Genomic DNA, 24,385 nt, shown 5'->3' with positions numbered 1-24,385 from the left:
ATTCAGCTTGCTATGACATATTCATGTGATTAGCAGGTGCTGATTGCTGGTGATCCTCATGTGCCTGTACTTATGCCTCCCTGGTGACTGTGAGATTGTAAGGTGCTAGTCATAAATGTTTCGTAACAGTGTAGGAGGTCGCCATCTAAAAGGTGCTATATCAGCTGTTGCCTTACAGCAAACTGCTTCCTCACTAGCTCATAGGTGTAACAGTAATCACAGTGTTCACAAGGGTGCATACACGAAGGGGAGGCAGATCTGAGTAATGGACTTTGCTGCAATCAGCCAAAACAGTTCCACATGGTGGTGTGAGAAGGCAGCCAAACCAAATTAAAGAGATCACCCCATTTCTTCTTGGGAGCCAAGAGGTAGGCAGTCTTGCAATGTTACCTCTTGTTTCCACTGTGGGAACAGGCATCAGAGTGTTAATTACCAGAGTTCAAGAAAAGGAGCTCTTGTGACTAATGAATGAGTCCTTCAACCACAAAACCCCTGCAACTTTTAAATGGCAAGCTTTTAATTGCATGTTTGAGATGAAGGCCCTAGGGCAGGGGGTTGTTATGCTGTATTAACCACATCAAGTTATCAGGCACACAGGCTTCATGCACTAGAGATACAAACATGGAGAGTCTACTGTTACTGCTTTTAGAAAATTAAATGACTTTCGGCTTGACCTGTGGAAGAGTGTGTTTTTGTGGTGTGGTTTTTTTTTTTTTTTTTTTTTTTTTTTTTTTTTTTAGGATCAGCAACAGCATTTTGCTCTTGCTGGAAAAGTGTTGGCCTAGTTTCCCTGCAGAAGGGGCCTAACCTATTAAAGTTGACAAGTCGTGACGGCAGCCACCTTAGGAAGTACGCTTCAAAGGGGACAGTGCTTTTGTGTTTCCTGTAATCAGTGTGTAATTACTGTGATTAATATTAATATTGCACGTGATTGAATTCTGTGCTCATGCTTACTTTTTATTCCTTTGGGAGAGTATTTGTCCATGCCGTTGTGAAGAAGTTGTTAGCACAGTAGTAAACCAGATGGGCAGAGGCTTGGTGATGGGATGTATGGACTGATGGAAGTCCAGCTCTGGATAAAATTGGCTGAAGTTTTTATTTTTGTCTCCAAGTGGAATGGGTTGGTGTTTTTTTAAGTTGGGTTGTCACTTTGCCAGGGAGTTTTGCTATGCAATTGTCTCTAAAGGCTTCCCTTGCTGGAGGTTTGTTTTGGTGTGAAGATGGAGAGTGTGACTGGGTGGGGGTCTGGCCTGTCCCCTCTGTTCCAAAGCTCCCCAGGCCTGGCTACTTTTCCCTCTAGGAAGAGGGTCTGAGCTGCTGCTGTCAGCTCTGGTCTGCAAGTAAATGCCTGTTTTTAGTTTCTGTGGCTTTCATTCCAGCATCTATTAATCAGAATTAGTCTGTGTGCATGAGAAGGGGAAAAGATAGTTGAAGTTTAGTGTCTGCAGACCAAGAGGTTGATGATGGTTTTATATCTATTAGAATAAAAAATGTTGGGGGGAGAAGAAATATCTACCTTATTCACGTGAGCGGGATGGGATGTGTAGAGAGAGTAACTCAGGGGCTTTTATTGTATGCCTGTAATGCTTTTCTGTAGATTGCTTGCTTTTGAGATACTGCTGCTTCTGTCAATTTTAAATAAACACTAAGATAGGAAAATAATGTAAAAAAAAAATTGTGTGCTTACTGTAGTTGAAGCAGTGTGACTGTCTAAAGGTCAGTTAAATGGTCTCTGAATGAATTTCTCAAATGAAAATTTTCAACAGTAATTTTTCCTCATCTTTTCTCTTGTGGCTGTGTTGTGGTTTGGGCTGTTTCCCCTTATTCCTGGTATTTTCTTGTTATGTGGCCTTCTTTCCCAAGTGGTATTCTGTCATGTTGGTCTTACTTGGGTAGGAGCAGCCTCACTGTCTTCTGACTCCTGTTTTATAACAGTTTTCAGAGGATTTTGGACTTTTTTTCTGTAAAGAAGATGCTTACAGAAGTGACAGAGCAGAAGATGTTTTGATTAATTGCATTAGTCCTTGGGTGGTGAGCCCTCATTCTTTTCCAGCTAATGGTAAGCTGAAGACAGGAGTGCCTGGGAGCCTCTGTGGTAATAGTTTGGAAATAAGTTGGTACTTCACAGCTTTCTGCTTACGGATCTCCATTACTTATGGAGAGGGCACTGCTGGAGTTGGTGAATTTTCTGGAAGCTTTAGTACAGAGCACATGGGGATGGTGCCATCCTCTCAGTAGCAGTCTTGGTTTAGGAATGTGAAGCCAAATCTGCATAAAGAGAGAGTATGTGAGAGAGACACTGTTTCTTGCTGCTGTGTCAATAATGTCTAAAAACCACTAATCCTTTAATTTAGGAAAGAAACCCTCCCCCCCCCCCCCCCCAGCCCTTTACCTTCCCTCACTGTTCTCCACCCTCAGTAAGAATTAATGATTAACTTGGGTGTAAATAAGGTCACTACAGTGCCTGTAAGTGAAGAACAAAGATGAACAGGGATCAAACAGGCTTCCATAAATCATGGTCTTAAAAGTCCATTGCCACGTTGTTAACAAATAGGAGTACTCTCAGAGGTTGAAGAGGAACAACCTTGTTACATGTTCTGTCTTCCCTTATGAAGTAGCACACCAAAGTATTACTTCTAAATTTGCATTTTCAAATGCAGCATTGGGCACAGTGAGCAGTTTCTCATGTTTTGGAAGTTTGAAAACTTGATCACTAGTTGGAGATAACTAGGCAGTACAAACCATGCAGCAGATCAACTTGCAGAAGTCCAACTTGTGAAAATAAGCTCTAGCTTAAAGAGAGTATTTGATCTCTTCAGGTAGCTTGGAAATAAGGCTCTAATACTTGAGTTGAAGTATGCATCCAGGAGAGAGGCTGCTCAGGCAGCTTTCAGTTGGTCTAAACAAACAAATAACTGTATATGAATAAAACTTATGATATTTTGGATCAAATGTAATATATTTTTATTAGTGGACAAACTGCTGCTTCTAAGTCTACATGCCTTTCAGTTATATTAAGTCTTTTTACACATCAGATGGCACTTTTACAAAAATGATGCAACTTTTAAAGATGGGAAGGGGGGGCAGAGGAAAAAAAATTAATTTTTTAAAGGAATTTCCAAACCTTTTACATGTTTTGAATTAACAGCTCCAGTAAGTCCATTCTGTGATTAAGGTGATTTTAACTCCTTTGAAAGATCAGGAGAAGAGAAGAGTATATGAAGATTCAGTTTTGCCCTGGAAAGTTATGTTGAAGACAAGATAAGTATTTATTAGAATAATGGCTTCTCCAGATCTGTACTTCAAGGACCAACAAAGCTTTGAGAACTTTACAGTGCTCATGAAATATAACTCGGTTCTTCTTTCTACCCCATTCTTCTTCTCTTCAAGTATAATGTTAGTCACGGAGCTACCTAAGGCACTCAGTTTCACATGAAACCTTCCATGGAAACTTCTCATTATTTCTACTCTTTGTACTGATTTGCAAAAACCACTGAACTTTGTAATAGCTGTTAGTGGACAGTATAAAACTTCTGAGCACCAAGAGGATGCTTGATTATTTTTTTTTTTTAACTTAATGCTATTTGAAAGGTAAATAGAGGACCAGTAAGTAGAAGAAAGATGAGAAATGAATGTCTAGGTGACATTAGAAATAGAAATTGAGAAGGGGAGCATATTGGATTTAGAAAACATGTGCAAAAAATGATTGCACTCGCTGTTTTTAGGGCATTATTAATACCCTTTGTGTCTAGCCTGTTTTACCACCTATTTCGGAGACTTCTGGATTGTGTTCATTCTTTGTGATTACTACTGTGTTAAGAATAACTGCTCTCTTCCCTCCCCTGCTCTCACATGTCTTCATAACCCAGGATAGGGACATCGCATTACAGAGTTTTGTCTGTATGATTTTATTGTTAATAGGTATCTCATGTTGTTAATGTCCAACTAAAAAGGATATCCTTGTGCTTATGTACTCGGGGTAGCTAAAGCAGGGTCTACATTCAAGAAACTGCAGTATGCTCTGAATCATCAATGTTAGTGTTCAAAAAGTATTCGAGGGGCTTATTTATTTATTTTATAAAAAGAACAACCAAGAAGAGTGAGGAAGCACAACAGGATTTGCTGGGAAGCTGGAACACAAAGCTGTCATAGTTATGCAAAAGTTAACAGGTGACATTTTGATCACTGCTGTAATACAACAGCAGAACTCTAGGTTATTTTTGGTGCTTAAAGTAATGTTACAGGTTCAGGATCAGGACCTCATTGTAAAAGATTGCATGCAATCTCTCACATACACACACGTACACATGTAGTGTGCTCCCCAAGGACTAAATTGTGTCAGACATTAAGAATGCACACTGTTTATGGGATTTTCATCCCTTCGTGCATCTGTTTGGCAAATACTCAAACTCAAAGTCTTAAGGAGAGATTGTCCATTTAATACTCTCTTAGAAGTAGGGCTGTTAAATGGTTAGTTTATCACTTTCACAGAAGTTAAATATTTAGCCTTATTTAAAATCCAATTCCGAGAATACTCTCCCTTGGTTACTGTACAGCTGTAGATGTGGCTTATGGGAAGTTTAATATAACTGAAATTGTGAATATTTGGGATAAGGGAGAAATAAGGTCCTTGCAAGGTGGATCCGCCACTGGGTTAAAAGACATTTTCTCTATGGGTGGCTTGTCAGTTTTTAGGCGGTATCTGCCTGTTTTTGCCTCTTGTAAGGGTTGCCTTTCTCTACCAGTTCCTATTCTTTCAGCTGTTGAATTTGTGCTTAACTGAGACAAGAATGGGAATGGTGATTTTTTTTTTTAATAATTGATTATTGATGAATTTGTTTTATATGAAAGCCAACCCTAATGAAAAAAGTTAACATACAAGTTATTTTGCTAAAACAAGCTTTGAAAGTAACATTGTTATTTTAAAAAAAAAAAAAAAAAAAAAAAGAATGGATAGTGGCATAGAAAAAAAACTTAGTATGAGGAAAAATTTGTTATATATAAGAAATCAGTAATGCTGTGTAGACAAAGAGAATTGTTAAATGCATGAGAATAATGAACGGAAGAAGCATTGCTTTGAAGTGTCAGTAGTCAAAAGATAATATAGGTGGAAATACAGGTGGCTGTATTTTACCGAGGTTAAATCTTTGAAGCAGAAACACTTCCTTGTTCAGATAGCTTTGAATTTTTGACACCTTGAAGTTTCATTTTGTGGTGGTACTGATGTAAACTGCATGTTACTGTGAATACATTAACATTACAATTGAAATTACAAGACTTTATAAGGGGAATGGCTCATTAAATTGTCTTGGACTGCTGCCATGTCTGGTGCTGTTGTGCAAATTGTTTTTAAATTTGCTTGTGATTTACTTTATAGTAATAATGAAATTAGGTGAGCTAGAAAAGTACGGTGATAGGGAGCTGCCTCTTGGTAAGCTTAATTTCATATGTCTGCTTCTTAGAAAACTGCAGCAAGGACAAGTGAGGGATGGGGTGAAACCTGCCAAAGGACATATCCCTTATTACTAAGTTAAATGTTGCTTCACTTTAAGCAATATTATGCAAAATGACTCATGGTAATAACACCTGGGTCCCAGAAGACCAGTCTGACCAGCGAGCTAGGACACTGATGTGACACAGCATAGACAGTTTTGAACACTTAGGCAGTAAATGCACTTGGTGTGTCTTGAATATTTTCTATCTGAAGATATGGTGAGAGCAGTGTCATGCAGGAGGGACTTTATTGTTGTTATGTCAAATACTGACAGTGCAGAGACCTGCTCCATCTATGTCCCATCTTCTTCCCAAACCCCATCTACCCTGCAAACAGAGGAGCAAATAGGTTCATCAGCTATACCTTGTAGGAGCATGTGTTAGCATGTTAGCTGTGCAACCCTCCATCCCACACCACATGATATTCCTCGCTGTCCTCTGTTACGTGGCATTCACTGCCTCTTGTCCAACATCCCATCAGTCATTAAAGTACCTTCTTGTATTCATTAAGTCCATGGTGCCAAGTACAGTCCTGCATCATCTCTCTGGTTCCTCCTATATGGCACCTACATAGTATATTTCCCAAACCCTGTACCTTGCATGGTATCATGTGCTGCCAGGCTCATGAACAGTTTCTCGGGGATCATGTACGTAGGTCCACAACACATCACTTGTCCAGTGTGCTATTTGTAGTGTTTCTGTGGTGCACTCCCGTGCCTCCCAGAAGATGCTCAGACACAGTGAGAGCACCTGACGGGGCTCCTCATCACCTGTAGTTTGGCTGTCACCACTTTTCCTATGGATAGGATCAGGAAGGCTTTCTGGTAAGGAGGTGGTAGGATGGTGCAGGTGAGAAAGAAGAGGATCAGGGATGTTGGAGAAAGGAGTGAGATGAATGATGGGAAGAATGAGACTAGCGAGGTGGTCTTCAGCCATACATACAACATGACTTATAGACTGTCCTAATTCCATAATTTCCACAGCTTCCAGAATTTTTGCCTCTGGGGATTCAAATGATTCCATATTCCTATTATGGATTAAGCTATGGTATGTATTTCAGTAGAACAATAAAATGAAATGAAATTGTTTCCATTAAAAAAATAAAAAAATCTGGTTCCCGTAATCCTGTGGATGACCACAGCTAGCACTGAGACTATTTTAGGTTCAGTGCTTTTATACGTCTGTGAGTGAAATGGTAAAGTGTTTTAAAGGCTTGTTTTGAGTAAAAGTTCTCATGTAGAAAGTATGGGTTAGAATAGTGGTATAAAAAAGAAACCACCCAACAAATTCAGCATGGTCGGGTGAGTTGGAAAATTCTGGGAAATGTATTTCTCTGGTTGCATTGATTTACTAAAAACATCTCTATCTGTTAGAAGCAGAAATAAGATTTCTTTCAGGCTTCTTTTTGGAGCTGTAATGGGTGTGAGGAAATACACCTCTCTCTAAGTGGGGTCCACAGCTGGTCCAGTGGGGGCTGTTGCACAAGGTACAAGTCAGATCTCTGACAGATGAGCTCTACTGGGTGTAGTTGTGCCACTTCCTGCTGTTTATCCCCTGTTCCCCTGAAACTTTCTGCCCTCATCCTGTGCGCAGCAAAGATGGCAAACCCGCTTGTGTCGTCCTACATATTTTCCCAATTTACAGCCCGTTGTACTAGCTGAAGCTGCTGCTGATGTTGAGCTTATAAAGGTTCTATTGCAGTGGTTGAGGCACAGGCATCTGTGCAGCTTGCCTACTCTTGTCAAGATCCTGATGTTAAGTGGATGGGACAAATTCATCTCTGGTGGCGCAGGGGAACTTTACCTCAGTTTTAGATAAAAGCGAGTTGGCAGTAACCAACTAGGCATCCTTTGTGCCATCTAGGATCCAATGAAGTGAACGTTCTGAGGTCATGTTGTCCCCCTGGGTGTGGTGTCCTTACTGAAAGAGTGAGTCAGGGTGTTGGACCAGCCTGAAGATGATATGGCAATTGGTCTCCTATCTCAGTTTTTCTTACCACCTAGCTGGAGAAGAGAAAAATGCTGTGGTATGCCCATGGGTGGTTCATTTCTGAAGTTGTCATCCCATATGCTCTGTACAGGAGAAGGCACGTGGTGAAGCGGATTGATTCCCTACAAAGCTTAGCACTGTATGGAGAGAGGGACAAAGGTCTTGTCTGTAGATTCTTCTCAACTGCAGCTTTCAGTGGCCAGATACCATTCTGCTTTCATTCCTGCTAAAACCCTAGTGTGCATAGGCAAAACTGTTATTTGCATCAGTGGAACGAACAATTAATTTTTCAGTGAGAGAGAAAAACAGACCTACCTTGACTGCAGAAGTTGCAAATTCCTGTTTGAATGTAATTTAAAATGTATTGGACAGTATGTCTTAAAGTATACTTAATATGAAGAAAAAGCCTTAGGAGTGTGAGAAAAAGGAATACTGGAATCATCTGTCTTTCTCCACTTTTTACTATTGATTTTACCACTTGCTTTTGTTTCCTGCTGGAGAAAGACTTAGTGGTTCTTTGAGCCCAGCTGCATTGGGAAACAACTTCTGAACATCCAAAAGGAGTGAGATTTTCAAGCCCAGGGTGTAACAGAACTTTGGTGAAAGTTTTATTTGTCAGAGTTTTGACACAGTAGGTGAGGACAATGATTTATGTCACTAATAACCTCTAGGATACATTAATTTATTCTGATGTATGTGGAACAGTTCTACACTCATTGCTTGAGTGGAATTAATAAAGCCACTCTACCTTGGTGTAATACCCTTTGATTAGTCGCAGGCATCAGTTGCAAGCAACAAAAAAAAAAAGAGAATTTTCTAGAGTGTAGGATGGAGCTTGCAATGTTTTCAGACCTCTTAAATACTGTTGCATCTCTCTCTCACCACAGTCATTTAGTTTTCTTTCTTGCCCTTCCCCTAATACATGCATGCGCGACTAAAGTCACATTGAGTGATTATTCTTTTACCACGCTCTGTATTTGCTGACACTGTCAGTCATGTCTTCATCAGCAAAATGGTTTTGTTAGATTGTGTCAAGCATTAGGGTATGTTCACTGAATGAGATGGCTGTCAAAAGAGTTTGAATAAATTAGTTCAAGAACAATCTTTTTAGCAACAATTAAATGTGTATTTTTCTGCCATTGCAGTAGTCTACTGCAGTATTCAGTGCCAAACTTTGTGGGTTTAAAATAATTTTTATGGGGGTGATACGTTGATTGCTAGATAAAAATGGTTAAAAACTTATGGTGAAAAAGAATAACAAGATCTGGGTCATATTTGCTGGAAGTGTTTCTGCGTGAGTGGAGAGCCATTCTAAACCCATTTAGTTATAGCTATTTTAAATGCAACAACTGACAAATTTGCACACCTTTGCAAGTGTTATTATATTAGGCAAAGAGATGTGTTGTGTTTTTTTTTTTTTTTTTTTTTTTCAGTTTAGAGTTTATAGTAGTTCTTAAGTGCTACTGGAGCAAGAAATCACGGAGTTTTCAGAGTTGGAAGGGACCTCTAGAGATCATCTAGTCCAACTCCCCTGCTACAGCAGGATTGCCCAGAGCACATTACTCAGGACTGCATCCAGGCGGGTCTTGAAAATCTCCAGAGAAGGGGACTCCACACCCTCCCTGGGCAGCCTGTGCCAGTGCTCTGTCACCCTCACCGTAAAGAAGTTTTTCCGTGTACTTGAACAGAACTTCCTATGTTCCAACTTGTGCCCATTTTCCCTCGTCCTGTCACTGGGAACCATTGAAAAGAGTCTGAGTCCATCCTCCTTCAACCCACCCTTTAGATACTTGTACGCCATAATAAGGTCTCCCCTCAGCCTTCTCTTCTCCAGGCTAAAGAGTCCCAGCTCTCTCAGCCTTTCCTCATAAGGCAGATGCTCCAAGCCCTTAATCATCTTAGTTGCCCTTTGCTGGACTCTCTCCAGCAGTTCCCTGTCCCTCTTGAACTGGGGAGCCCAAAACTGGACACAGTATTCCAGTTGTGGCCTCACCAGTGCAGAGTAGAGGGGGAGAATGACCTCTCTCGACCTACTGGCCACACTCTTCCCTATGCAGCCCAGGATTCCATTGGCCTTTTTGGCAACAAGGGCACATTGCTGGGCCATGGATAATTTACAGTCTATCACAACCCCCAGATCCTTCTCCTCCGAGCTGCTTCCCAGCAGGTCCGCCCCTAACCTATACTGGTGCCTAGCATTCTTCCTCCCCAGGTGCAGGACCTTGCACTTGCTTTTGTTCAACCTCATTAGGTTCTTCTCTGCCCAGCTCTCCAGCCTGTCCAGGTCACGCTGGATGGCAGCACGGCCCTCTGGCGTGTCAGCCACCCCACCCAGTTTGGTATCATCAGCAAACTTGCTGAGGATACACTCTGCCCCCTCATCCAGGTCATTAATGAATATATTGAACAAAATTGGACCAAGTATTGACCCCTGGGGGACACCACTGGTTACAGGCCTCCTAGACTCTGTGCCGCTGATCACAACCCTCTGAGTTCTGTCCCGCAGCCAACTCTCGATCCACCTCGCTGTCACCTCATCTAGCCCATAAATGTTGATTAAATAGGAGTGCCTCATTATGGCTACAATATACTGCCATTTTGTGTGGTTCGTGTTGCCTTGCTCATGCTGCAGTATACCCAGGGGATGACCGCAGGTTACATCTTGCCACAAGTAGGATATTTTTTTTACTGTGAAGGCAGGGAGGATGTTGTCAGCAGTGTCCCTGAAGACATCTTGTGGTATTGGCTAGGAAGCTATTTGGGCTTGCCTGCCCAGGGCAGGTGTGTTCTCTATTTTAATGTGTTTTGCGTGCATTTACTGAATGTTGGCTTTCATTGCATGTTTTGTTGAAACTTGAGTGCCAGGTCTAGAGAGAACATATGGATATGTTCTGCTTCCATCTCATTTAATTACTTTGCCAAACAAAATCTGTTAAAACATGGAAAGATTGCTTTTGCCAAGCGTAGCTGGTCAGTGAGTGATGTAGTTGATTCTTAGAAAACCCAAGCATGTGTGTTGTATTGTGTGAAGCTACTTCATCGCATTGAACTTGATCCTTAATGCAGACAGAGAATGTACACCAAAGTCAGCAGGAAAAAGTGATGTGCGTCAGTTTTCTTTTTTTATCGTTCATCTTTCTCTGGTCAGCAGTGCTGTTCTGGTGGTACCTGGGATTAGCAATTACAGCTGAAATACTGCCAGCAAGATATTGTGCTACCAGATGTTTCAGGTCTTGAATATCAGTCCTTGTTTGTGGTTCCTATTCTTCTGTCTTGGAAACCCATTTTTCCAAGATGAGTATTTGGCGTGGTACTACAGAGTCTGGCTGCCTGGGGGTGAGTGGTAAGTCCTGAACAAGGGTGTCTCGTGTCTTCCCTCTTTCTTCCGGGTGAGTCAAAATTTTACCCTTAGAAGCCAAATGATACTTAATGGTCAAATATTCAGAGATGGAGTCAATCGTGTTCTCTCGGGGAAGAGGGTGACATTAGCAAGCATGGTGACAGCAAAGCCCCATTAGGTTATGGCCTAGTATGTGCAGCAGTGGCCCACAGCTGTGCACAGATGTCCAGTCCAGCTCTGCTGGTAAAAGACATGACTGCATGTGTATTCTGGCCCACCTGCCTTCAAATCGGTGGGAATGTAATAAAACGGTTTTGTGGGTGTTGGTTTTTTTTTTTTTTTTCCCTCCTGGTATAGTCTACTTTTTCATTTCTAGAGGGGATGCCTTGTCAAATTGAAAAAGGCTTTAATTTCTATCGCTCTGTGGTTGTCGCACAGTGTTCTGTTTTTCAGTGTAGTAAAGTATGATTGGTCTATGTCTTCATGCTTGTGTCTCTTTTACAAATAAAGGTTTTTTTCTTCTGGTTAAACCTGTATTTCATTATGCTGTGTCCTGGAGTTTTTTTTTGGTGGTGTGTGTTTTTATTTTTTTTTTTTTTTTTTTGAAAAGTGGTATGGCAGTACAATTCACTTTTCAATTTCTGTAGCATTATATTTTAATTTTGCCTTTAATTTGAAGCCTTAAAGCTACGTCGTAATAGGAAACCCCCTATGGAAAATAGTAGAAATAGGTTTATCTTCCCATACCCCAATTTTTTCTTGAGTTGCTTGGAAAGAGCTATTAAAGAAAACTCTAAGTTAAGTTTTAACTTAACTGTTTTTGGAATTGAACAATATTAACTTTTCATTTATTACAGAATTGCTTTTATCTCTGTTTATTGTATGCTACCATTCACTTAAATATATTTTTGCAGTCCTGATGCAAGTTCAGTCATTATCAACTGAAGGTACAATTTCTAAATGAATTCACTCTTGCAGTTTGCCACTCACTGTTAGTATCTCAAGCTGGATTACAACCCACAAGAGCAGCTGTGTGGTTCACGGATCCATTTCCTAGCACTCCTAGGGTCTATTGTTGTTGTGTATTTTTTTGTGGTGTGTTTTTTTTTTTGTGTTTTTTTTTTTTTTTTTTTTTATGCTACACCAGGCTCTAAAAGCTTTGGTTATATCTTTGGGTTAAATTGATATCACAATTCAGTCTTAGTGTTTAGCCTTTTGCTCTACCTCCCACCTCCCTCTTTTTCTCTATATCAGTTTTTGCATTTTGGGGAAAATCTTGTGTCACTGTTACTAAATACTAACACCAATAGTAGCTTTCAGTAGTGAGGAGATAACAATTTGCTTAAGTCTTAGGATAAAAGTAATTAAAAGGAAGCCACTGTCAACATTTTGGTGCTGTCTATGGCACAGCTGTGGAAGTCCTGTGTCCTGTGCTGTCTAGCTCAGTGTTCCATGCTGAATATTTCCCCAAAAGGGATACCTTAATGAGGATCAGAGGAAATATGTCATATGTTTCCTTCTGTAGGCTTCCTCAAGCCTTCAACCATTTCTGTTTGAGTCTTTCAGTCTCAGACATGACTTCTGTGGCATTTTCTTTCATGAACCTGTTGACCTTCCCCTGAACCAGTATGGATGTTGATCATTCATTGCATACTGCTGTGTGAAGAATCACACTTTTATTGCTTGTTTGGACCTGTTACATGCTGGCTTTGTTGGCTCTCCCTAATTCCTGTATTGGAATAGACAATGTATAATCAGTGCTCTTTGGTTGTTTTTTTTTTTTTTTTTTTGTGCCGCTTCTGGCTTTATGGGCCTTTATAGTGTCCTTCTACTCCCTACAACCTTTTCTTCTGTAAAGGCTCCACTCTTAGTTACCCAATGTCTGCTTAGTTTCCTGAAAATATTTTGTGAGGGAAATCTGAGCAATGTTTTCTGGCTTTTGTAGAGAGAGGTCTTGCTTTGCAAACCTGTTGGAGTTCTTGGAAAGGCTCAGCAAGTATGCGGACAGAAGCTGTTTTGACTCGGTCATACTTCATGATTTACCGTGTGAAGTGTTGAAGCTTATTGACCTCAAACTTACAGTCTGGAGCATGATAATGGGGACTGTGGAACGATTTCAATCAATGGCTTTGTAGGGAGGACTGGTAAAAAGTATAGCACAGGGGAAGGCCTGGAAGTCTGAGATTGCATCTATATGGAGCGAGTAAAGGTTAAACACAGTCTCCATAGCCCTCCTGGTCAGGATGGTTTACAACCCAAATTTACCCACCAGTTCTTTTATTACCAAGCAAAGCTTTCAGGTTTGCATTCAAAAGAAGCTAAGGGATATATGGATGGATTTGAATGAAATAAATGGATTTATTTTGAGGTAGTGTGATGAATGCATGTGTATGTAGTCTGTTTTTCCAGGCTAAATATGTTAGTTGGAAGTGCTGAAAATAGGAACATGTTGCAAAAGGCTTCCTGTGCAACTGACAGTCAAGAGGGGATTACAGAGGGGACAGTAAAGCACTCACTATGAAAGTTGAAGGCGTTGCCCTTTCCCTCTGTCCTTCTGTGACCTTCATGAGAGAGCCGCCCTTTGCATCCCTGCTGGCAGGCAGAGGCTGGCAATTTGTCTGGATACATCCCTGTATGAAGAAGGAGACAGACAAGAAACTTCCGTACCATTCTAGGCAATGCCTATCCTCAGCAAAGCAAGACTTATTGCCTGGTGAGGCAACAGATGGTGCCTGCTTGGTTAGGATGCAGATGGTTAAACAGAATTGTGGAAAAGTTGCTTACAGTTGACTAGATGAAGAGAACTTATTTTATAAACAAGCTGGTTTATGCAGGAGACATTTCATGATGCTGATAATAAGCAGCTTTTGTTCTTCTTCACTTTTTTTTTTTAAGAGGATTGATACTTCAGATGGTGGCAGTGTTATGAGTGACTGTGAAACTACTTGGATTAAAAAATTGAATGAGGAAAGGTTTTTACCTTTGTACATTACAGTAATTCAAAGATCTCTTGAATGCGTTTATTTTTTTCCTTGGTAAACTAAGCCTTTGACCTTTTTTTCTGACCCCTATAAGTGGCTCACACCAACTGATAGCTAAACTTTTGTTTTGAAAATTTATGGAAAGATAAATGCTAAAATAATCATGATACCTAAGAAACCATCAGGCATGTGGGTCCTAGAAAGTCAGATGTTACCTAGGCTCAAATTATTACTGGATTAAGTTTCCACTGACTACTCTAGATTTATTTTTTTTATCATCCTTTTAAAGGACCTTGAATTCCTTTGTTAAAGTCATCCCTGTCTGTGTTTGTGTGTAGTATTGCAGGAGGAGAATGGCATCTGCGGTGTTATAGAGGAACAACCTTCCCAGTGCGTTCTATATTAAAGAAAACTATGTGTTTGTTTTCTTTCCCCTTGAACTTTTCAATTTGTTCCTTTTCACCTTTCACCTGTCCTACTGAGCTGCTACAGCTTTTCACTGCTGTCTTGCAGACCTTTTTTCCTTACTTTCATTTGCCTTCTTAGGTGTTGATTCACCCGCTTATGAAGTAGCTGCTTTCTCTTTCTGGTGTTTGTTTGCTGCCTTGATTCCCTCCTGCTTTTTATTTTATTAATTTCTTCCAATCCTGGAAGTAGATGGAGGAATGAAGGCAGGAAGCTATCACAATAACAGTTATAAAACTATGTGGAGTATAAATGATAGTATACAGGCATGTACCATGAGGTATGTCAAAGATTCTCCTAGAATTGATGTTCTTTCAAAGCTTGGGAGGATGGATTGAAGTTGGTGTGTGCAAGGAGTTTTTGGAGACTCGAAGTGGCAACTGAATAGACCCTGAAGGGGAGACTGGAATAAGAATGGCTTTCTTAGTGGGAAGGTCAGATTCTTACAACATTTGAATGTATGTTTCTTAAGGTGATGAGGCAAAAAAGACTTCAGCAGTCCCACCTAGGAGGCTATCCAAGGTGCAAGGGAACCCCTCGATGGGCTGAGGGTTGTAGTTGAACCATGGTGCTACCCTGAGACACCAGGTGCTGCCAGTTTGTTTGAGTCACCCAACAGAGAAGAGATGAGTACATGTTCATAATAATAAGGGTATATTTCCTTGAGACAGTGAGCAATGATCCCCATGGTGGTGCTATGTGAAGGACAAGGTTTTGTACTTATGAATTCTTCCTCTGTTCAGGTGGTTTCTGCTTCTCCCACTTCCTCATGTCAGCTTAGGCATTTTGGGTTATCCTGAGAATCTGTTCAAGTTCCTGAACTAAAGGAAAATGATCCCTGTCATCTTACAGTTCCCCCTCCCTGTTCCTTCATCAGTTTCTTGCCCTGTTTATCTCCCCTTCCCCTTCCTTGCTCTCCCCCATGTTGGAGTATAGAGACTCTGTGGTCCCACAAGAGAAGAGAATGAGGAAGAGTGGGGTGACGGGAAGAAAGAAGAGGTGGTGAGTCAGATGGTTTTAGACCTGTGGCCGTAATAAATGATTTAACTGTTTTTATTGCTTTATGGTGTGTAAATTACTTGGCAATTTCTAGCACAGAAGTTGAGCAAAAAGCATGAAACTACTTAACGACTCTACTTATAGAACACTAGTACTTTGGGAGTCAGATATGTCATTGCTGAATGGCTATCATTTATCAGCTGTAGAAATGTTAATTCTCTCTGAATAGTAAACTGATAGTTATGGCTTGGACCCAAGAGTCCCCCTTAGCCCCCTTAAAGTTGTTTTGTTTCGTTTCCCTCAATTCTTATTCAAAATAACTTTCTTAATCTTGGAAATGGACTGAGATTGGTATCAGTGCAAATCTGTAAGTGTAAACCCTATCCTAATGTTTTTTCATGAGTACAAGGTATTGAATGGCTTCTGGGGCGCTTCGCGTGGTGGTGGAAGGTTATTTTAGACAGAAAAGTCTAGACAGTTCTTAGGATCTGTTGCACATCTCTACACCTGCCAAAATTTGGGGGAGAGTTTTGTTTAAGTTACACTGCAGTTCCTCAGATGGGTTTTCATGATATGAATAACACTAGTTAGACTAGTCTTTCTCTCTCCCTCCTTCCCTCCCCCAAAAAGTTACTGCTACAATTGTTGCAAAACTTGGGTAACATTCTGCAATTGCTATTTCTATTTTCATCTTCTGTCATTCTCTAACAATTATGTAAGTAGGTAGGATGTTATCTTTCATGTGTGGTTTTGATGTATGTGCAAAGAATCATATAAAGATTTCTCATATGCAATTGAGACAAATGCTTTTAAAACACGCTTTGAGCATCAAATGAATAGATTAGACTTCAGAAGGGCTCTTCAGTGGGTAAAGGAGATAAATATAGATATCTCTTCCAATGTTGGAGTCTTAATTGTATTTTTTTGGAAATAGAGAAAACTATTTTCTTGCTTGAACCTGCTAATATTGCACTGTTGAAAATAACCTCACATGTAAGAAAGCAATTTTTTTTTTTTGAGTAATGTTGATGGCCTTTTATAGTTTTTAATTCATCTAACTTTCGCAAAAATGTCTAGGCTTTAGTAATGGGCAGCACCAAGTGTACGTAGTAATGGGCAGCACCAAGTGTACGTGAGGCTCTGAAGTTCACAAGGAAAATACGTGGAAAGAACTGAGATGTTTGGAAGAAGGAGAAAATGAGCAGTTCATTTAGATTACGAGTGGCATTTAAATGCTGACTTTTTAAAATTTACTTAAATATTATTTAGTTTACTTTATTGAACTCATTTATGAGTCCTTTTCCTTCCTTCTCCTTTCCCTCTGGAGAAATAGGAATTTTTTAGTTTGCATATGATGTTTAAACACTTCATTCATATGATGGAAAATGAAACAATAGGCTATAAATGTGGTTGCAATGTCAATTAAAATGTTTAAGATTTTTCCATATGTTTCTTAGGAAAAATAATAACAACACTAATGTTAGTTAAGTTCATCATTAGTGAATATTTTCCATGAGTGTGTGGGTCTGTCTTTGCTTCCTACTTTGCATAGTTTTGGTCCCGTAATCTTAAACACATCTCTAGCTGAGCGGCTGTGTGTCTGTGTTGACTGTTTCGAATTAACGTTTGTGTGATTCTGTAATATTTTCTTTTATAAAATATAGTTGTATGGTGTGGTTGTAGAGGTATTGTTTTCAAGGACTCCTATGAAGAGAAATATTTCAGAAGTAGCTGTTCCAGTTGTAATAAACCTTTGAGAACAGACAATCATGAATTATTAAAAAAAAAAAAAAAAAGCCCAGGCAAGCTGAAAGCCATAGTTGTATTTCTTGGGAGGGAAATATACATTTGTGAGATTCATATTTTAGCACAGAATGAGGATCTAGAAAGTTGAGTCAACACACAGAAAGGATAGGCGAAAGCAACAGTGCATCCGAAAAACTTAAATAAAAACATTGCACACTGAATGAAGTGTTTTGTTTTAGGTGTTTGTGTAATTTGTAATGGAAACTATGGGCTTACAATGGCAAATGATGGGAAACAGTGGTCTGCAAGACAGCATTAAAAATTGGGAATGCCAAATATGTGAGCTGTATGTCAGCCTCAGTTGAGAATTTGTTTTGAAAAAATAAATTGTTAAACAATGAAGGACAGATCTTTTTATTATTTTTCCTGGGAAAAGAGTTTGCATAGCCTAAGGGAGAATTTGGTGCCTGTGGGAAAGAGAACACTGGGCTTAATTTCCAAAATTTATGTGGCCTTGCCAAGACAGATGGGAAGAAACAAGAGTGCACCCCAAACAACTGTAGCCCTGGGATACTCTGCTTATCTTGCACATGGGTTTTCCCATTCATAATTATGCTTAAAAATCAAGCTGTGAGCACTAGTAGCTCTGCATGTGGAGGAGTCAGGCTTGTTCAGCCAGATTTTGATGCACTGCAATAAGTAAACTTGCCCGAGTCATGTAAAGGAGTGACTGTGTGTGCCAGGGTGTCTGTCCTTATTAATTTCTGAGTGAGCATTATAAAGACAAGTGATGTGTGTTAAGTAAGCCTGGGCCTTTGAGAGTTAGTAATCTACAGATCTGCTGTGACCGGACACTGCAAGGCAGCAGTGACTGCTCGTGCTGCTGTTATGAAATGACTATGTTTCATGTGACTCCTAGAATTCCCCCTTGTGATGTCTCAAATGTTTTCTTGGCAGTAGCGTATGCTGGGAGTGCTTGTTTTCCAGGCTGCTACTGCAGCTCCATGAGTGGAACTGAGTGCTGGTCTTCTGGCTCTTGTTTCCATGTAGTTCAGGATGCTGTTCGTGTTTCTCATCTGCAGCATTCAACATCCTGTCCATCTCAATGGCTTCCTTTTGAGCCAGTGTAGTGGATAAACATCCTTTATACAGCTAAAGGTTCAATTTTTTAAAACTGAATGGTCAAACAGTGTAGCTATTGTGGATGCTGCAAAGTAGATGTCAAATGTGTAATGTGATTTTTTTTTTTTTTTTTTTTTTTTGGTCAGGTCAGCTGTTTTTATTGAATGTGATGTATTTCTACACAACAGATCTAATTGGATCTCTTCCTTTTGCTGTAGCTAGTATGTTGAAGTGGAACAGGGCATCAAGAGCACTGCATCATCTTTAAAGTAACGCATACATCCAAATGTTTTCCCCAGATTTTTGCTGCATTCAGGATCTTTAAGAACAGAGGAAATGAGCAGAATACACAAGAAAACAGGATTAACACATGAAGTTTAGTTAAATGAAACAAAATGAAAAGCAGAAATCCTTTCACTAATCACTGGGGAAAAGATACTGTAGAGAACAGGACTATAGAATCACAACTGAAAGTGAGGATTTTGGGGATATTGCTGGCAAAAAATATTCTAAACTGTTTTAAAAATTCTTCATAGATACAAGAGTGAATTAGATTTCTTATTGGTGTGTGCCATTAATCCTTAGAAAGGGGAAGGAATGGCTGATTCAGGAAGCTTCAGTGTCTCATAAATCAAGGAATAATGAGACTTGAGCCAAACATCATTTTGATTGCTTTGCCTTTGATTGTTCCATTTCCTTCTCATCATTCATTCAGGTCTTTTATATGTAAGTGGATGGGGACCTGCAGGTTTTTGTGCTTTTGTTTGCTTGTTTAACTAGGCTTTGGGCAAGATCTTTGTTCTTGCCTTGTTGTGTTTATCTTTTTTTTGTTGTTGTTGTTGTTGTTTTTTGTTTTGGTCAGTTGTCATTTTTTGTTCTTGTTTCTTTGGTTGTCCTTTGGGGGTTTGGTTTACCTCAATAGCCGAGTCTACACATGCTGTCTGATAGCTTTGCCTGTGTAGGCACCAAAAAGACATCCTTACCTGCTTAGTTTGATCCACTGACTTAGGTGACCCAAAGATCCACAAAACCTGTATGTTCCATTTCTGCATCTCTGTGGTACAACTTCCATTTCACTGCAAGTTTCTTTCATAAGAAGAAATGCTTCATATTGCATGAACTTGCCATTTGTGCCTTTCGCAGGGTTTGTGTGGTGGGGTGACGGTGGTGAGGTTTTTGGCTTGTTTGTTTGTTTGTTTGTTTTTTCCTGTTTGTTTTAAATCGGGGAGGAAGGTAAGAAAAACAGAAATCTCTAATCACATCCCCTTCTCTCTTGTGTTTTGGTAGGCCTGGATGATTGCCTGCAGCAGTATGTCCATAAATTTGAACGGGAGAAGATAAATGGTGAACAGCTGTTGCAGATTTCTCACCAGGACCTTGAAGACTTGGGTATCTCACGGATCGGACACCAGGAACTGGTTCTAGAGGCTGTGGATCTCCTGTGTGCACTGGTTAGTTAAGTGGTGAACAGACACGCTAAGAATTTCTTAAGGTGCTCTTTTGGGTGAATAACTAAGGCAAGTCTGACAAAAACAGAATACCTGTGTCTTTTGCTTTCTGTTACACATCATGGTAAAAGAAAACAGTAAGAATTTGCTTAATTTTTGCAACCTTTGTGTTAATAGCTCTAGCTTCCTCATAAGAGACAATGCTAGTTCATTTGGTTGCACTTCTAAAGAAAGAAGTTGTCTGAGTAGCGTTGTTAGATCTTGTGGCTCCTGTTAGTGAACAGAGTGATTAAAATCGCTATTGAGTAGAGCGAATCTGTCAGAAGATAGAAGACATACTGTTGAAATGACAGCTGCTAATGGTTCCTCATATCAGTTGAAATGGGTTTAGGGCAATTCTGTAGTCTACACACAAAGTGAAGAAAATGTTCTTGAAATGAGGGATGTTTTGCTAACTCCGTTACAGTCAAGTTCAACTCTTATTGGATTCAGACTTAAGCTATGCCTCTGTCTTACTCCTGATATATGACTGCACACATAGTTTTAAACCAAACACACTCTGAAAAGAATAAATACATTTGGGGTTGTTTTGCTAGTGCAGGCTTTATTTAAAAGCCGTAATTTGGACATAGTCTTGAAGATGTGTTTGATGTAACACAGTGAATGAGCACCAGAAGTATTTATGGTAACATCAGGGAGAAGGGTGGGAAAGGCTGCCTGATGATTCCTTGGCCAGCACTGACCCAGCTTTGCCTTCATTAGGAAAGACTTGCAGCACCGAGCATACTCTTCTTAAAATGGAGAGTCTTTATTTCCTGTGTGATATGTGCTTTATTTGCTGCAGAAAGGTGCTACAGGGATCATTTGTACTCCATAACCAGGAACAAATTGGAGGGGCTGTACTGAAAGAAGTAGATTTCATCAAATCACTTCATACAGTCTGAAGTGTTTCCCAAAGACTTGCTCTTATATTTGAAAAATGTTTTACTTCCCCTTCAGTATTTGATCTATCAAAATTTTTTAACATTTAACTTGAAAATCTAATAGAAGAATGTAATTAGCCTGAAGGGCAGTTCATGTTGTGGGAAGGGATAATCTGTTGGGCAAGTGAAGGGGTCTGGTGAGTTAGTACATGTACTGTGTGCTGTATACAGTCCTGACTGAAGGAATGGATGTGGCAGCCCCCAAAGGCACTTTCTTCTTCTTACGTTTTAAAATATTAGAATAAAATGAACAAAGCTGGATGACTGCCAGAACCTAAAGCTGTGTTATATCTCCTACAATTTCCTTCTAATTTCCTTTGTAGACAAAAGTTTTGACCTCAGACTCATTTCTGGAAATCCTTTGTGAAATCCTCAAGTTAATGCATTAGACAGAGTTCACATATTGCAGCTGAAATGTCCTTGTTCCCCTTTAAGAGGTGGAGGAACAATTCCTGTGTTTTAGCTATGCCCTTTGTCACCTTCTTGGTTCCCCTTGCCTTGAGTTTTTGGGATTGTTGTATAAAACCACAGTTGATTTTGTTCCCAAGGGGATGGTGTGTTTTAGGTTCCAGTGACAGTGATTTCTTTTTTTTTTTTTTTTTTTCCCCCTGTCTCTTCTTTTTGTGTGAAAGAATAAAGGTTCCCCTATTCCACTTAGATCTTTGAAAGTGGGTCTGTGTATTGGTATCATTTACCGATGTTTGTTTGTTTGTTTTTTGGTGTATGTGTATATGGTGACATTTCGCTAACTTCTGGGGCCTTGAATTAAAAAGCAAAGGCACTATTCTTGTGGGTTTTTTTCTCTCTCTCTTTTTTTTTTTTTTTTTTTTTTTTTTTTTTTTCCCCTCCCTGCTATGCATTGGCTGGGCCAACCTGAGGCCAGGCTTTGAAAGCTGCTGTTCTTGGTGATCGGTTAGGGGTGGGGGGTACCTAGAAGGGGTTTTGGTAGTTCCCCAGTCCTGGAGTTTTCAAGAAGGATTTCCCTTTTTGTCTAGTTTTGCCTTGGCAGTTTTCCAAGAAACACCTGCAGCTCTAAAGGCAGTGAAGCATCTTTTTGGAGCATCTTTCTCCTGCAGTAACCACACAGATCTCTTTTCCCGCCTCAGTAGATCAGTAATAAAAATACAGTGCGAAGGTAGTCCTTTCCTTGAGAAAGGACACCAAATACAACTTTTTTTTTTAAGATTTTTTTTTTTTTTAGTGATATAGGCATCTTTGGCAGCTATGCTGCCAAGCTGAAAATATGTCTGCAAGTTATGGTGTTTGCTGCTATGGTAAGCAAACTCTAGAACCAGTATGGCTGAAAAAAAAAAAGAGAATGCATCTTTTGCTGCTGCTTTGGTGATAAGGCAGTGTTCCATTGTCTCCTCATAGCAGTGGCTGCACGTGCAACAAAGCTGCAGCTGAAGAGGCAGCAGGAGACAGGGTGGACAGGGATAAAAAGTAAAGGTTTCCTGTGAGTACACATTTCTGTTTTTCTTGAGCTGGTCTAATACATTTTTCTGAACAGGTTGAAGACTTATTTAAGGAATTTAGAGGACATATCAAAGAAACTGAATTCCACAGAGGGGAAAAACCCATCATAGAATCATAGAGTGGCTTAGGTTGGAAAGGACCTTGAAGATAATAGAGTTCCAACCCCCCTGCCATAGACAGGGACACCTCCCACTAGACCGGGTTGCCCAAGGCCACGTCCTGCCTGGACTTGAACACCTCCAGGGATGGGGCCTCAACAACATCTCTGTGCAACCTGTGCCAGTGCCTTACCACCCTCAAAGTGAAAAATTCTTCCTAATGTTCAATCTGAACCTGCCCTCTTCCAGTTTAAAGCCATTCCCCCTCGTCCTATTGCTACATGCCCTAGTAAAAAGTCCTTCCCCAGCTCTCCTGTAGGTGCCCTTTAGTTACTGGAAGGCCGCAATAAGATCTCCCCAGAGCCTTCTCTTCTCCAGGCTGAACAGCCCCAACTCTTTCAGCCTCTCCTCATAAGAGAGGTGCTCCAGCCCTCGGATCATCCTTGTGACCCTCCTCTGGACATGCTCCAGCAGGTCCATGTCCTTCTTATGTTGGGGACTCCAGAGCTGGATGCAGTACTCCAGGTAGGGTCTCACAAGAGTGGAGTAGAAGGGCAGAATCACCTCCTTTGACCTGCTGGCCACACTTCTGATGAAGCCCAGGATACGGTTGGCCTTCTGGGCTGCGATTGCGCATTGCTGGCTCGTGTTGAGCTTCTCGTCAATCAGCACCCCCAGGCCCTTCTCCTCAGGGCTGCTCTCCAGCCATTCCCCGCCAAGCCTGTATTTGTGCTTGGATTGCACCAAGCCAGATGTAGGACCTTGCACTTGGCCTTGTTGAACTGCATGAGGTTGGCTTGGGCCCACCTCTCCAGCCTGTCCAGGTCCCTCTACATGGCATCCCTGCACTCCAGCATGTCTACCTCGCCCAACAGCTTGGTATCATCGGCAAACTTGCTGAGGGTGCACTCGACCCCACTGTCCATGTTGCCGACAAAGATGTTGAACAGTACAGGTCCCAGTACCGACCCCTGAGGAACGCCACTCATCACTGCTCTCCACTTGGACATCGAGCTGTTGACTGCAACTCTTTGAGTGCGACCGTCCAGCCAGTTCTTTTAACCATGGAGTGGTCCATTTGTCGAATCCATGTCTCTTCAATTTAGAGACCAGGATATCGTGTGGGACAGTGTCAAACACTTTGCACAAGTCCAAGTAGATGACATCAGTTGGTCTTCCCTTGTCCACTGCTGCTGTAACCCCGTTGTAGAAGGCCACCCAAGTTGTCAGGCATGACTTGCCCTTGGTGAAGCCATGCTGGCTGTCACCAATCACCTCCTTGTTTTCTATGAGCCTCAGCAGAGTTTCCAGGAGGGCCATCTCTATGATCTTGCCATGCACAGAAGTGAGACTGGCCTATAGTTCCTGAGGTCTTCCTTATTTCCCTTTTTGAAAATAGGGGTTATGTTTCCACTTTTCCAGTCAGCAGGAACCTCACCAGATTGCCATGACTTCTCAAATATGATGGCTAATAGCTTAGTGACTTCATCTGCGCGTTCCCTCAGGACCTGCAGCTGTATCTTATCAGGTCCCATGGACTAGTGCACCTTCAGGTTCTTCAGGTGGTCTCGCACTTCATCTTCACCTACAGTGGGTGGTTCTTCATTTTCCCAGTCCTTGTCTTTGCATTCTGCGTCATGGGCAGTATGGCTTCAGTCCTTGCCAGTGAAGACTGAGGCAAAAAAGTCATTGAGTACCTCAGCTCAGTTTCTGTCCTGGGTAACCAGGACAACTTCATCAACTTCAGTGCCTCCACCTTTTTGTCAATGACAATATTTGCATGGGGGAGAAAGAGAAGGGAGGAAGATATTTCTTAGTCAACAAGTGTTTGGGGGAGGGGGCAGAAAACTTACATAAATATGCATTTTAAACTTGTGCAAAACCACAAAATCGGGGACAGGGGTGCAGAAAATAAGCTTTCACAGCCAAATAATTGGGACAAAAAGCATCTAGAGTGGTGGTGAAAACTGAATGCTTACTCATCATTCACTGATGAGTGGACTTGCATGTTTGTGTTTAATGAATATAAAACAATGCAAGCATTAATAGTAAACTGCATGCAAATATTTTCACTTTTAATGTGTTCTTTGGATTAGATTTCTGAATCTTTACCTATGCTTTACAGTGGGAGAATTTGGAAGCAAAAAAGTAGCTGATTTTTCTTGCGGTTAGAACGAAGAGATACTAGTTTTAGGCAATCCGAAAAAAAAAAAAAAAAAAAAACCAAAACACAAACCCAAACAAA

The 24,385-nt window shown here is 40.7% G+C and overlaps 1 protein-coding gene across 1 annotated transcript in view; it reads left to right on the top strand.

Annotated features, from left to right (window-relative positions):
• The window catches only part of CNKSR3 (CNKSR family member 3), a 67,458-nt gene that overhangs the window by 15,889 nt on the left and 27,184 nt on the right, over positions 1-24,385 (top strand). The window contains exon 2 of the mRNA XM_082481326.1: positions 19,423-19,586. Within this exon, the coding sequence (XP_082337452.1) occupies positions 19,423-19,586 (164 nt within the window). The remainder of the gene's footprint in view (positions 1-19,422; positions 19,587-24,385) is intronic.

The sequence above is a fragment of the Vanellus vanellus genome, assembly GCF_965231255.1.
Source record: "Vanellus vanellus genome assembly, chromosome: 3".
Lineage (NCBI taxonomy): Eukaryota > Metazoa > Chordata > Aves > Charadriiformes > Charadriidae > Vanellus > Vanellus vanellus.
Note: the sequence above shows the minus strand (reverse complement) of the source record. Positions and strands in the feature narration are given on the sequence as shown.